The sequence below is a fragment of the Populus alba genome, chromosome 12, assembly GCF_005239225.2.
Source record: "Populus alba chromosome 12, ASM523922v2, whole genome shotgun sequence".
Taxonomy (NCBI): Eukaryota; Viridiplantae; Streptophyta; class Magnoliopsida; order Malpighiales; family Salicaceae; genus Populus; species Populus alba.
This window is the reverse complement of record NC_133295.1, coordinates 11,603,129-11,617,963: the sequence shown is the minus strand read 5'-3', so window position 1 is coordinate 11,617,963 and position 14,835 is coordinate 11,603,129. Positions and strand designations below refer to the sequence as shown.

General features: G+C 34.1%; 2 protein-coding genes across 3 annotated transcripts; one reads left to right on the top strand and one right to left on the bottom strand.

The window, feature by feature from the left end:
* Window positions 1-4,442: 4,442 nt before the first annotated feature.
* On the bottom strand, window positions 4,443-9,978 carry LOC118044718 (GDP-Man:Man(3)GlcNAc(2)-PP-Dol alpha-1,2-mannosyltransferase). Of its 2 annotated transcripts, none has more exons than XM_035053158.2 (7): window positions 9,525-9,978; window positions 9,066-9,352; window positions 6,594-6,780; window positions 6,448-6,516; window positions 6,137-6,330; window positions 5,176-5,285; window positions 4,443-4,993 (listed from the first exon to the last, which is right to left on the bottom strand). In XM_035053158.2, exons 1-7 carry the CDS (start codon window positions 9,831-9,833, stop codon window positions 4,749-4,751), a joined length of 1,401 nt encoding a protein of 466 aa, XP_034909049.1. In that variant the 5' UTR covers window positions 9,834-9,978; the 3' UTR covers window positions 4,443-4,748. The 2 variants fall into 2 exon arrangements, with proteins under 2 accessions (XP_034909049.1, XP_073268930.1); XM_073412829.1 differs by having other exon boundaries at window positions 9,472-9,594.
* Window positions 9,979-11,211: 1,233 nt separating this feature from the next.
* Window positions 11,212-14,835, top strand: LOC118044721 (nucleolar protein 56). The gene is made up of 8 exons (XM_035053159.2): window positions 11,212-11,579; window positions 12,230-12,444; window positions 12,564-12,721; window positions 12,817-13,004; window positions 13,091-13,343; window positions 13,453-13,601; window positions 13,691-13,825; window positions 14,100-14,835. The coding sequence occupies exons 1-8, from the start codon at window positions 11,375-11,377 to the stop codon at window positions 14,450-14,452; spliced, it is 1,656 nt and encodes a 551-aa protein (XP_034909050.1). The 5' UTR covers window positions 11,212-11,374; the 3' UTR covers window positions 14,453-14,835.

Here is a 14,835-nt window from a genome sequence, read left to right as displayed (position 1 = left end):
ATGGATATTACGGACTTGTCCTCGAGTTGGACGAATTAGGGTAATGCTCCAAACCCATACACAAGTGCTTCAGGCTCTTTTACGAGCTAAAGTGATTATTATATATAGTTACATATTATTGTATGTTATGAGAATTATGAATAGATATATAGCTAGTTTAATTTTAATAAAATATTATGTTATGTTAGTCGTTGGTCTAAATTTATTATTTATGATTGAATATGTCATACGCCACTTATGTAAATTGTGTTTTAATGCTGGAAAATTGGTTATTTGAATTGTTTTAATTTTTGTTTTTTTGGGCAAGGAATTAATGACAGAAAATATTTTTTTAGGATAAGTTTGTTGTAGGAGTCACATATCTTATCTGTGACACGTGAGTCATAATTGACATCTGTGACTTGCAAGTTGTAGATGGTATTTGCAATAATGGAGTTGCAAATAGTATTTGTAACTCTTGGCATCATAAATGTCAATTACAACTCTCTCGATTATGATAGATCCTTAAATATTCTTTCACTTGTGTTATTTTATTAAAAAAAAAAATTTAATCGTGCTAAGTTAACAAAACACTCCCTAATTTAAGGATAAATTGGGCAATTGGCATTTAAAATGCAAGTAAATGGTAAAATAACACTAAAGTAAGAAGGTTGTCAAAATAGCACTATCTTGGATGTCGCGGTTAGGAATCGCGATATTTATTTAAATTTAGGACTAACTAGTTGACTGGTTTGTTAAACTAGGGCTCAGGGGTGAGAGTTTTGAAATCTAGCAATTCAATAGTCGAATAAAAAGTTATGGTCTTTTTAAGCCATTATTTTGTTTTAGCGCGACCAAATCTTCTCCTAGACATAGAATTGTCTCATTGATCCATAAATGTATCTGTTAGGCCATCCACGTAATTTGTTTAAAGCAGATCCTCATCTAGTTATGTTAGACCCACACTTAAACGCTCAGAATCACCTGTAAGAACTACCACGTGAACAATAACTTTTTAAGATTTTAATTGGAGTTTGTTTTTTAGTGTACAAGTTGGACAAATATGTATATTTTTACTCATAAAACATATTTGAAAGAAAAAATTCATAAAATTATGGTTTTTGAATGAAACAATCGATCGATTATACAACTACATCCAATCAGGCGACCAATAAGCAGTTGTCACACTTCAAAAACATGACATGTTTAAATATCATTATTTTGAAGCGCAAAAATTATTTTGTTATGCTTAGAAATAATAACATCCAGTGAACATTGTATTTCAAAAATGCAACAATGTAAAAATATATTATTTCATCAAATCTTTTTCAAAAATTGTTATTCTACCAACACTTTTAATTTATTTTTTTTATAACAAAAATCCTTAATTTGAGGGATAAAGAGTAATACCATTATAAGCAGTCCCTGGAAATGCTTTTGATCAGAGACATGATGTAGAGGCTGTTTGAGAACATGGTTACAGTTGTTTTTCAAAATGTTTTTCATTTAAAAATGTATTAAAATAATGTTTTTTTTTTGTTTTTTTTAAATTGTTTTTTATATTAACACATTAAAATGATCTAAAAACAAAAAAAATATTAATTTGAAGAAAAAAATAAAATAAAAATTTTAATTTTTTTTAAAATACTTTTGTAACATAAAAACACATAGGTCGCAGCTGCCAACCTGAAACATAAAGACATCGGTTGGAAATACGGTGCAAACCTTATTCCCTAAAAATTTATTAATTTTTTTTGTTAAAAATTAATTTTTTATATGTTTTGAATCATTTTAATATATTAATCTCAAAAATAATATATTTTAATATAAAAATACTTTAAAAAATACCCATAACGTAATTTCAAAAGCTCTTGCCCAACACGCATGCAATTCTGTTATGGATCTAGCTAAATGGCTGCAAAGGTGTCGGTGTAGAGTCGGCATCTTCTATGGGAATCTTTCCTCTGATTGGTAGACTTTTAAGGTTAGAGGATAAGAAAACCTGTCTTCTTGTAAAATGTCAAGGGTTGCTTCAAATTAAAGACAGCTTTTCTTTGCATTATCTGTGTTCATTGGAAGCAAATTAATAAGCAGCCTGGAACGGTCTCCGTTTCAAACAAACTTGTCCAACACGCTGCTTCGAGCTCGTTTAATATTATAATAATAATTATTTTTTAAAAATGTTTTTTATTTTAAAATTTATTTTTAATATTAATAGTAATATATAAAAAAACCAAAAAATAATAATTTTTTTCAAAATATTTTTATTCTGTAAAATCTAACAATGCCTTGATAGCAAGCAATGCTGCTTCAATAATTGATTGCATTGATTTATCCTTTTTGTCACACGTAGTAAATGAGCAACTGATCATATATCATCATGTCATTCAAGATCATAACCTTTTGTTATTGTAATTTAACAGTGTTTTAAAATATTTATTTATTTATTTTAAATTAATTTATTTTTTTATTATTTTGATAAATAAATATCAAAAATAATTTTTTAAAAAATATATATTTTAAATTAAAAAACAGTAACTTGAAAACAAGATTCTAGCTCGAAGACAGATGGTTTGAAAACCATGCCCCACATGTATAAATCAGTAGGCCATGCCATGCATGATAGCTTAATAAAAGCAGCAATGACTGGAGTGGGGACTTGCCACATCACATCTGTAATAAATTGTTGATTACTGACCCCACTCTTCCTATTTTCTAACCCTAATCCTGAGGGCATAGTTAACCACCGGCACCGGAACAGACAACAAGTTAGCATTACATGCTAACCGATAATTTAAGTAATCAAGTTTTGAATTTGTTTATTAAATATTATTAATTTAAATTTTATAAATTTCAGGCCTATTAAACTTATATAATTATAAATTTAAAGGCACGTGGAATTCGGTACATAGAAACTAGCTCATATTTATGTTAAAAAAAATACATAGCATTTATGATGTAATAAATGAAAAATCATAGCCCTGTCGGATTTTATCTCCTGCTTATCAAGGTTTTGTCTCATTTGAAAAAAACAAAAATTGATACTGTCTGATAATCATGGGAGGATCGTTAGTGGAGTCCCTTCCTTCAGTGATTAATAATCACTTCAGATTTTTTCACGTACGTAAAACTGCAACGACAATCTTCTCTCGTTATTGCTGGCTGTCTTTTCTCTTCTTTTTTTTAAGTTGTCATTTTCATATTTATTGGGTTTTGAAAATAGAGACTTGCTCTGTGCTATTTCATGTTTTTATTACTATATTACATGATAAAAAATGAGAATAATTTGGTCTTCATTTTGATGATAAAAGTATTTTTTATTTTAAAATACATAAAAATAATAGTTTTTTAATGTATTTTTAATATCAATATATAAAAAAAATTGAAAAAAATTGAAAAAAAAAACAAAATTTAATTTTTTTTAAAAAGGGTTAAGAATAAATCACAGACAAGACCATTTATTCTGGCATAAAGAAGGGCCTACCAATTCATATTCCACTTATCAGCATCATGATGTGTCTTTATGGAATAATACAGGCAACTGAATCATATAATGTTGCTATGAGTACAGAACAATTGCCCTAGCTTTTGATATTTTAGCCAAAAAAACATACCAGCAATCAGATCAGAGGTTGAAGAAGCTGTTTAGTAGTGCGGTAAAAAAACATTTTTTAAAAATTTTAAATTTTTTTTTTGTTTTAAATTAATATGTTTTTTATGTTTTTAAATTATTTTGAATATGCTGATCTTAAAAATAATTTTAAAAAAATAAAAAAAATATTATTAACATGTTTTTCTAAGTACAAAACACTTTAAAATATAACAATAACCACACTTTTAAATACACTGAAAAATTATAACTTGGGACCAGTGTACCGCCTCTCCATCATCAACGCTAGTTAGGACAATGATTTATATCGGTATAGTAATTTAAACTCTAAGAAAATAGCACAGAAATTCATGCATTAAAAAAGAAAGAAGAAGAAGAAGAAGACGAAGACTTTTGCGCGTAGACATGAACAGTCATAGACTGCATAAAGATGCTCATCTTTTTCCATGGCACTAACTCGGCAATTGCATCCATGGGCTTAGAATCTGTGTAAAAAGAACCAAAAGCTTAGAAACGATAAGGTTACCGACAATTCAAGACACTGAGTCATCAAAAGAATCAAAATATGAAGGGAAAAAACCCAGCAATTGACATCTAAATATTTGAGAGAGAAAAAACTAGGATTCCCTGATCCATTCCATGCCATTTTCAAACTCTTTCTTAGCCTAGGCTTCCCCTCATTTTGCTGCAATTCTACGCCCTAGGAAGTTTTTCATGGTGGAGCCACAGTATGCCCAAGGAGGGAAGAGCAATCTAAGACGAAAACTGAACCTGATTGTGTCCATAAGGTCCCTCATACTAGTCAAATACAAGAGTAGCAGCACTACATTCATGAAGCAGAATACGAAATCAGTAATAACAAATTCAACAGGTCATTTGATATGATCAATGTGTGTGGAAATCAGTATTCAATCTTGTCTATTTATTAATGTTTCTGGTAGAGAACAGCAGATATACAGGACTGAAGAACAACAGGTCATTTGATATGATTAATGTTCCTCCGGTGAGCTTGCCATGCACCAAAAGATTTTTCTATCCCAAGATCTTGCACCGTTAGTGCAAAAGGCCAGTGTCAAGCATGGATGGTTGTGGCTGTAAATTAGAGTTAATTTAACACTACCAATGCTCCTCTGTTTTATACTATAAATGTTGCTAATCATCATCTGGAAACATGGTTTAATATGGGTTGAATTGCAGCTTTTAAATCTTCATAAAATCTTTGCTCAGAAAATCTGCCTGCACGTTTCCTCGCAGCTGCAGCGATCTTGAGTCTCTCAGTTTCTGGCATCCTTAAAACTTTGAGGATGGCTTCTGCATACTCATCTACATTCTGGGCGAGAAATCCCGTTTGCTGCCCATCTTCTTCTAGAACGATGTCCATTTTTGGCCCAGCAGAATTATGAGCTGAAGAGAGGAAAGTTAGAACATCACTGTAAACCAACACTTTTTTACATCAAAATAAATGGATGTAGTCATTCGTTGAAAAATCATTTGAACATTCATTTCCTCTCAGAAAAAGCAAAGCATTCTCTAATGGAAAAGAGAAGTATCAACATTTAAACAAAAAAAATTATTGAAATGCCCACCAATTGGCATGGCGCCTGCAGCCATATACTCCACAACACTAATGCCGAAGTGTTCATCTACCATAGAATGCATTCCTGCTACTGCACCTCCCAAAAGTCTCACCAAGTCCCTGTAAATTGCCATGGTTAAAGTGCTGATATAAATCCAGACAGTGGGGTTTTCTTCCCTTTCTATTTCTTCAGGTAAAAACTGAACACGATAAAAGAATCTAAATATATGATAAATTCATGAGAAAAATGCCCCAAAAACACCCAAAGACAGAGGATATACACAACACAGAAGGGGAAAGAAATAGTGAATACCTTTATCAGGAGAAACCTAAAGTGAAACCAACCTGAAATCTTAGGTGGGCAACCAACTACAAAGAAAAAAATTCTTAAACTTAAACGATTCATTATATCAATTAGCACAGCTTCCTCCCTTTTCTTTTGTCCTCCATCACCTTCTAAGACTCTCATCAAGTTTTCTTGACCAAAGCATCACTAACTCCATAAAAAATGATGAGTTGGATAATAATAAGGCAGTGGCACAACTTGCAATTCCACAGCCAAATCAAATTTCCTATCAAGTTGGTGATAGTATACAGGAATACTGGCATGGTCAGAATCAAGGAATGAATAGTAAAAAGTAAAGAAAACCCGACAAAAGGCATTCTTTTACCAGTGAGCCATTAAAATAAATATCAAATTGATCAACAAGCTGAACCAGAACAGATTAATCATCTTCTTCCACATAAGGAATGTATGCTCCACATCACATCCTTCCAGTGGTTTTTTCTTTTTTAAGAAAAAAATTACAAAAATACAATACAGACACGGTCAGATGGTGACGGTGTGCGTGCACACGCTTGCCAACATACACACACACACACACATGTGCACACAAATATCAAGCTCTTCAGCTTTCAATAAGAGAAAATGAGAGCAATAAGGATCCAGATTATAAAATGCTTGCACCAACCTATACATCACATTCTTGTAGAATTGTACATCCCTATCTACATTCAGTTCAACTGCTTTGTCCTGCAACTTCTGCAGCCTATCCTCATCAAATTTGTTTCTGCAACTACCAACAAACTGGAGTATGGGTCTCGGCATGTCTGCATCTAACCTCCTGATTGCCAATGAAAAGGCCTCGAGTTGAAGGGGGTGGGCCTGAGACATCAAACACAAGCTGTAAAAGACTAACAATGAATGCCCATAAAGGCCCAAGGAATGAGCCACCAAAACTGCATAACCTTGTGCTCACTAGGTTTATGTAAGTATGCCCACCTTCTCAGGACGAAACTGAGCCACAGAAATAAATATCGGAGTTGTGGCCGGTCTTTCCAAAGGAAGCACCTGTTTGGACTTCCAACTTTTTAGAACCCCAAGTAAAGAGATATTGACACAAGGAGCAATGACACAATATCACAAACCTGAAGCCCTGATGTGTCACAAGGAGGATACACTCGCTTAATACGACTTGGAATTCTCCAAAGCTTTTCAATATGAGACTGGGTCCATGAAGAGTTCACCATTGCAAGGTGTGCACAAGAGCCTACAAATCCATACATCCAACTAAACAGTGTATAGTAGATCATCTTGCACCATGATAGCCAACCACTGCCAAAAGAGAAAAATTTGTTTGACTTTATAAAAATAAGGACACATGCATATGAAGTTGCATGGACATAAATCTGAAAGACCAACAGAGCCAATAAGTTTTCTATTTTGTTTCAATAAAAAATAATTTTTTGTGAGAAAAGCTTTCCTTATTTGCCTTTTTTCCTACTCTGGGAATTCAGCTAACAGATTCATTGAGGAAAAAAAAACTTCCAGCAGATACAAGAGTGCAGTCATGTCCTCAGACAGAACATTGTGAATACATAAAGAACTAGAATCAGAGATGTCATCAAATGCCCACAAGCTAGCTTCCCTAGCCAAAAAACAAGCAGCCTTCATAAAAGCTAGCATCCTTGTTACAAGTTCTGTGAATATATCAAAAGAAAGCCCACTTGGACTTCCTGGGAAACTGTAAATCATCATGCAAAATAACCTCAATATCCAAAGCCAGAGGTCCTCCCTTGAGAATGTCTAAATTCGCTCCTAACAATCTGTTTCTATCACTAATTCAGCTAACTCCTAACATCTTGAACCACTGAAAGCTTCCTCGATGACCATACCTTCCAAGACTTTCACATGTAGCATATAAGGTCAGTTTTTTTTTTTTTTTTTTTTGCAAGAAAGTGATCTTCAAAATCTCGAAAGTTAATACCTAAACAACCAAACTTTGTACAACCATTCTAGGATGCACCCACTTTGCACTTCAACTTGCCATATGCTCGATGTATCCAACTAGAATCCTGATGACTAAAATATTATATGATACTTTGGGATAGAACAGCCAGTGCTAGGAGAAGATTCTGCAACAAGCTTGTATTCCAGCACATGAATTCATGCCAGATAGACAGCCAATTGAGGATTTGGTTGAATATCATTGGAAACAACATTGTGGGTATGCTTCTACAATTACCAAATCAAAACAGCAGCTACACAAAGAAGGTGGGCCTTGTCTTCTGCATTGTTAAGCTTCAAACAAACTTCCAATCATTATACAAAAGAGCTGCCACTGGTAGCAGCCACATCTAACTAAAGAGATTTTTTTATATAAGATTATTAAGTTAAATAAACACGTAAGTTTCCCCAAAATTAGTTTCCTTTCCTTCCCAAACACACACAGTGTAACTTCCAGCAAGCATCAATCCAGAATAGAGAAATATTAGGTGAGCTAAAATTAACTTCGAGGTACAGGGGAAGCCTTTAAACAAGCATTTAACAATAAATGTGGATAAATAGTGGTTCGATCTACACCCTAAGCCATCAAACCAAAGCTAAATTTTGACAGATCTCAAAGCAATATCCAAATACAGATCACTATTTAATTTGCACAAATCTAAGTCACAAAAAGCAGACCTCATTGCCAATCTCTACATCCTGTCTCTTTCATTAACCTCTTAGTCCACACCAATTCCCTTATTCCATCACATTCATTCCATTAATAAAAATTGGACTCATCACATAGTTCACAAGACTATCAAGGTCTAATCTCAAAAAAAAAAATATCACCTAATTCTCTCCCTAATTCCAAGTCCCCATGTACTCTACAAGTGCTTAGCAATGTCTTCCATATCCCTGTATTCGGCTTCAAAGTGTGATTCAATGAGATTCTTATTTAAGCACCTGGCTTGGCCACCATGCATCCATAATGCTCTAGTCTTACATTGATCCTATGGTCACAAAATAACCTTGAGAAGTATTCTTGACTTTTTCAACTAATCCTGGAAGGCTACATGCTAAAAACACAGCCAAATAAACAGCAAGCTTGGTGCTACTAAAGCAATTCGTCAAAGAGATGAATTGCCTCATTACCTAGACCATGCTTTCCACAGCCAGTGGTCATAAGGGTTCATGAATTCACACTTGGCATGGGCATTTCACTGAAAAGTCTTTCTGCCTCCCTATCACTGAAACAATATTTCTAACAAGCACTTCAGAAAACAAGTCACTAGACCACTCTTGCACTTATTCCATACATAGCCATAAGATCGTTACTTGACATCAAATCGTACCCAAATGTGGTTTCTACTAAACGTCCATGTACTTGCATTCCTTGATCGAGCAATGAGGATTTTGAAAAAAGAAATGCAGAATGTTAGCAAATCTCTGCCTCTCACTTACACCAAAAACAATATCTTCACTGATCATTCAAAAAAAAAAAAAGGTGCAGGGAAAGCCTTCAAAACAAGCATTTGATTACTTGGACAGTGCTTTAAACTAACGTTGGAAGAGTTATCTAAACAAGCATACAAATAAATCAATCAAAATTTTAATTTGCAAAAGAACCTCACCTCCTGGCAATTGAAGCATCGTTATTGTACATGGAGTTCCGATCACGAACACGAGAAATCATATCCAAACTGATCGTAGGGTAATGCGTGTAACAAATAACTTTGCAACCAAACAATCTAGCAACTGGGTATGTGAAAGCATATCCGCTAGTATCAAAATAATACAAAGGAGTAAACTTGCACAAAGCCTCCCAGCTTAAGTAAACTGATCCAAAGCTTTGACCAATCATAGTAAACCGAGGATAACTAGTTTCTTCGATCCACTTCCTTTTATACAAATGCACCACCTACAGCATCCCATGACACAAAATAACAAAAATTAAAACCAGCTCACGTTAAGTCATCATCTTATAAACAAAGGGCAACATCAAACAGACAGAAATTGCAAAAATTAAAATCAACGCACATTAAGTTTTCATCTAGTGAATAGAGGGTCCTTGAGAGATTTGATGTTGGTACCTTTGGAGGGGTAAGTAATTGGACACCAAATCGATCAAGGCCACGAGACATCAAGCTTTCTGAAGAGGAATCATGGTCTCCTGTGTAAATAACACAGTCAAGATCAGGACTTTCTTCTTGAATTGCTTTCACGGCACACCATAACACTCTTTCTCCACCGCCACCATCGTTTGTGTATGGATGGAAGAAACCGACAGCCCTCTGTCGGGTCCTTCTGCCATTGATTATCTCGCGGGACGTGATTGTTAAGATAAAGGTTAATAGAGAAGTAAGTAGGGAGAAAATTACAAGGAGAAGTGTATTTTCCATTATCAATTAATGTATTGATGAATAGAAGATCAATGAAGGTTTTCTTTTACTTTTGTTGCGTATTCTTTCGTTCGTCGGGTGCGCGCGCCCTCCTAGCCTGCCTGCCTGCCGTTTAACCTATCCCTTGAAACTCTTATTTTCTTAGCAAGATCAAATATTTTATGTCATCTTTTTTTTTTTTTTTTGGGAATATATAGAGTTGTATTTACATATTATTATTACATATATTTTGTATTTAGATATGCATAAAAAATTCTTTATTAGAAGTAGAAGTATTTTTTTTTTTTGACATGTATAATTATTTTGAGGTAAGATAATATATTTAATATTTACCATTAAGAATACATGATGGTGTTTAAAATTCATGGACTCTTTTTTTTCGAAATAAATGTTTCAACATAGAATTTGTATTCTTGTATATAGTTATGGATATAAAATACGAGCAAGAAATGGTGGAAAGAAACATAAATTATTTTTTAAAAAAATATTTTTTACTCAATTATACTATAAAAATAAAAAAATAAAATAAAAAATAAAAAAATCAAGTACTCAAGCCAAGCTTGGATAACCTAAAAAATCTGAGCCTTTTTAAAAAGCCCATATGTAGCGGGACTCTCAACCAAGACCAATGCTACCCTAACCTTCTTTTTTTAAGGGATATACAACTATTTTTGCTGAAAAAAATAGTGAACAATGCATCTTTTTATTGTTTATATTTTGATCAAAACAATAGTAATCAGAAAAATCAAGGGCGTGGTTTTTTTTGAAATAAAAATATATATTTTCATTTATTTTCATTTAAAAACACAGATAAATATCATTATAATATTAACAAATCAATTTAACAACCAGAAAATATAAAATCAAATTGGTTAAAACTTTTCCCTCTCCAACCCTATCTACTTTTTCAGATTTTCATAAAACAATATTCATAAAACTTTTATTATAAATGAAATTCAATAACATGTGGTCAAAAATGATGTTATACTTGACCACAATCTCTTATCTCTCACTTAAAAAAAAAAAAAAAAAAGCTAAATTGAAAAAAAAATTACCTTATTATGATTTTAATTTAACTTTGATATTTAAAATTGTATTATTTTTTTTAGTAATTAGATTGTTGTTATTGATACAACTTTGGATTTAAAAATCTTTGTTTTATTAAAATTTCTTTTTGACAATAACAACTATTTGCAAAACATATCCTGTCACTTTTGAATTTATAATAAATGACATAGTAAAGAAATTTATATTTTTAATTTGTTTCCATTTATCAAAAATATAAAAAATTTAAAAACAAATAATATCCTGCAAAAAAATCCACACCACCTAAGTTAACCTATTTTTCATCAGGCCCGACCCATCACCACCATCAACCCTAAGTCGCCTTAACAAAACCTCTCCCTCTCCTCCTCTCCACTCCTCTCTAACACTTGTATGTATCCAACTAAGCTATGCCTCGCCTTAAACCCTAAAACATATAAAACCCTGCACTAGCCACAAAGCCACCTCCACTTCGACCACACATTACTCTTTCCACAATGGCTTTGTTTTTGTTGTACGAGACATCATCGGGATACAGTCTTTTCCTCGCTAATGGTCTTGATGAAATTGGACAAAACACTGAAGCTGTTAGGAACTCGGTTTTGGATCTTAACCGGTTTGGTAAGGCAGTGCAGCTCACTGCTTTTCACCCGTTCGAGTCTGCTTTAGATGCTCTCAATCAGTGTAACTCTGTTTCTGAAGGTGTAGTATTTTTTTTTTTCAAAGACCCCTTTGTTCATAATTTTCTGACTGTGTCAATTGGTTTCTTGAAGTGATTAGTATTTGCAGTTTGTCTGATTTTTCGTTGACGGGTTTTGTTGTTTAAAAATAACTTGAAAACAATGAGAAAGGTTTAATGCCTTTGATTTCTTTTAAGTGTAGTAATTAACTTGGCCATGCATGCCCCTGCTTTTTGATGGACTTTATTATTCTTGTGTCAGCTGTTTTTTTTCGGTTGCTTTAGTGGTCAATTAACGCTATATCAGCTGAGGAACAGAGATGCTTTATGCTAGTTGTGCTTGCTTTGCTTTTTTAAAAAAGGTTGCCTTTTAGTTCTGTATGGCTTTATAGTGTGCTAAACATCTGCAGAGTCCCGTCTGTCTTTGTTGGTTGGGTGGTTGGCGAGACTCTGTTAAAGAAAGAAATCAATGCATGTCGTAGAAAATGACCTATTCGGTAGTCATTAGTAAGAGTAATTAACTTTGCTGCTGTTGTGTTGGATGAATTGCTCTTTTTATGTTATCCAAGATATAAAGCGGCAGATATTGGAGATGGGATTAGCTCTTTCTGGTTCTCTCTCTAAATGTTTGTTGTTAGTTCATGCCTGTTTTGTTATTGTTTTTTGTATGCAGGGATCATGACTGATGAACTGAGGAACTTTTTGGAGCTTAACCTCCCAAAAGTCAAGGAGGGAAAGAAGGCGAAGTTTAGTTTGGGAGTTGCTGAGCCTAAGGTTGGGTCACATATCTTTGAGGTGACTAAAATTCCTTGCCAAAGTAATGAGTTCGTACATGAGCTTCTTCGTGGTGTAAGGTTACATTTTGAAAGGTTCATCAAGGACTTAAAGGTTTGCATTTTTTCTGATGCATGCTTTTCTTTTCTTCTTTTCAAGTTTTCCTGTTGTTTGTTTCCAAGAGGTATGTTTCTCAAAAAATTATTCTCTCCCTCTCCAATCCCTTTCTACAGCCTGGTGACTTGGAGAAAGCCCAACTTGGTCTGGGACACAGTTACAGCAGAGCAAAAGTGAAGTTCAATGTCAACCGAGTTGACAATATGGTTATTCAAGCAATCTTCCTTCTTGATACTCTTGATAAGGATGTCAATTCATTCGCAATGAGGGTCAGGTTTGTGATTGATTTTTACACTAACGTGTTGCCTGCATTACTTGGAATTTGCATCTACCTAGCTGCAGCTCCTTTAATACTTTAACTTACCGCAGAGAATGGTATTCTTGGCATTTCCCTGAATTAGTGAAGATCGTCAATGACAACTATATCTATGCCAAACTTGCAAAGTTCATTGATGACAAGTCCAAGTTGTCTGAAGACAAACTCCCAGCACTAACTGACATACTTGGAGATGAAGATAAAGCAAAGGAGGTTGTAGAAGCTGCCAAAGCATCAATGGGTAGAATTTCTTTTTGTATTTCTTATGTTGACCAAATTTTAATCTTGTCTTTATCTTCCGCTCAATTTTTTCTTTCCCTTTTGCAGGTCAAGATTTGTCTCCCATTGACTTGATTAATGTCCAGCAATTTGCTCAGAGGATAATGGACCTCTCTGAGTACAGGAAGAAGCTCCATGAGTATCTAATTACTAAAATGAATGATATTGCACCCAATTTGGCTTCCTTGATTGGTGAAATTGTTGGTGCTCGTCTGATATCTCATGCTGGCAGTCTCACAAATCTGGCCAAGTGCCCTTCTTCCACCCTTCAGATCCTTGGTGCAGAAAAGGCACTATTCAGGTGTTTTTCCATCACTGCATCATATAATTCTAAGTTTTTCCCCTAATAGATTCTTCCATATATATGTATCATGAGTTCCAAACCTTAACCTTTTTGTTTTGTTCTTTAGGGCACTGAAAACCCGAGGAAACACACCAAAATATGGTTTGATTTTCCATTCATCTTTTATTGGTCGAGCATCTGCTCGCAACAAGGGACGCATGGCTCGCTATCTTGCAAATAAATGTTCTATCGCATCTCGCATTGATTGTTTTTCTGGTAAATTTCAAACTTCTTGATAAATTGTTTAATTATTTTCAACACTCAACTCTATAATTAACTTATTTTTGCATCTTGTTGTGTCGCAGAGAGTGGTACAACTGTTTTTGGGGAGAAACTAAGAGAACAAGTTGAAGAGAGATTGGATTTCTATGACAAGGGTGTTGCACCACGTAAAAACATTGATGTGATGAAAGCTGCAATTGGAAGTGCTGAAAATAAAGGTGTGCACCCGAGTGAAATCGATGTTGTTTCTTAATTTTTTTATACATTCAAGAATTTCTAGTTTCTGTTGGAAGTTATATTTTAGCTTCTTCAGTTGCTTTGTTAACAGTCTAACATTATTTGATGAGCAACCCCTGTGTCTTCCTGCATGTGATTTTCTTAAAGCGGCTGGTTTAACTCATTGTGTTCTTGCTGGTTTTGCTTTTACAGTTTTCAGTTCTAGATGCCAACCGTTTAATTTGTTTTTTTAATTGGTTGTCTTGGATTCTCTAGATACTGCTATGGAAATTGAAGAGTCACCGGCTGTTGCTTCAGCAAAGAAAAGCAAGAAAAAGAAATCAAAATCTGACACTGCAGAGAATGGCGAGGCTGAGGACAAACCAACGGTAAATGGAGGTGCTGCAGAGGATGTTAAATCAGAGAAGAAAAGGAAAAAGGAGAAGAGAAAATTGGATCAGGAGCAGGCTGTCGAGAAGTCAAATGGTACCGACAGGGTTGATGCCGATGAGCAGGATGGTACTGCCAAGAAGAAGAAGAAGAAGAGTAAAGACCGAGATACAGAGGAGCTGCAAGATGCTAGTGCCATGAAAAAGAAAAAAAAGAAGTCAAAAGGTGAAGATTTGTGAGCTTGCTGACCGTTCATGATAAGTGCAGTTAATTGTCTGGAAGTGGCCCGTTTTTCAGTGATCTCTCCACAAATTGTGTTGAGATCAATTCTTGAATTTCAAGAAATATGGAATTATAGCCCTAGTTTTGGTTGTGTTTCTAATCCGGATTATATTGGTTTTTAGTCCTTTGAAGATCTGTACTGTTGTTGTAGGATGATGATATCCATGCCCAGCCAATATGTTGCGGCCTTGGAGATATATTTCAATAGTGTTAAGCTGAGAGGGCTTATCAACTCCACACTTACCTTGAAGGTTTTACCATAGGTGAAACAATGTTGAGAATTGAATTTTTGGTTGGACCTTGATTTTTCAGTGGAATTGGATGACATGATATTTGTCTA

Excerpts from the sequence above, each read along its gene's own strand:
- LOC118044718 (XM_035053158.2), bottom strand. The coding sequence starts at position 9,833 with ATGGAAAATACACTTCTCCTTGTAATTTTCTCCCTACTTACTTCTCTA. Across the intron at positions 6,331-6,447 it reads CTCAGTTTCGTCCTGAGAAG|GCCCACCCCCTTCAACTCGA; the intron begins GTGGGCATACTT and ends TTGATGTCTCAG. Across the intron at positions 4,994-5,175 it reads TGCAGGCGCCATGCCAATTG|CTCATAATTCTGCTGGGCCA; the intron begins GTGGGCATTTCA and ends TCCTCTCTTCAG.
- LOC118044721 (XM_035053159.2), top strand. The coding sequence starts at position 11,375 with ATGGCTTTGTTTTTGTTGTACGAGACATCATCGGGATACAGTCTTTTC. Across the intron at positions 12,445-12,563 it reads GGTTCATCAAGGACTTAAAG|CCTGGTGACTTGGAGAAAGC; the intron begins GTTTGCATTTTT and ends CCCTTTCTACAG. Across the intron at positions 13,826-14,099 it reads TGGAAGTGCTGAAAATAAAG|ATACTGCTATGGAAATTGAA; the intron begins GTGTGCACCCGA and ends TGGATTCTCTAG.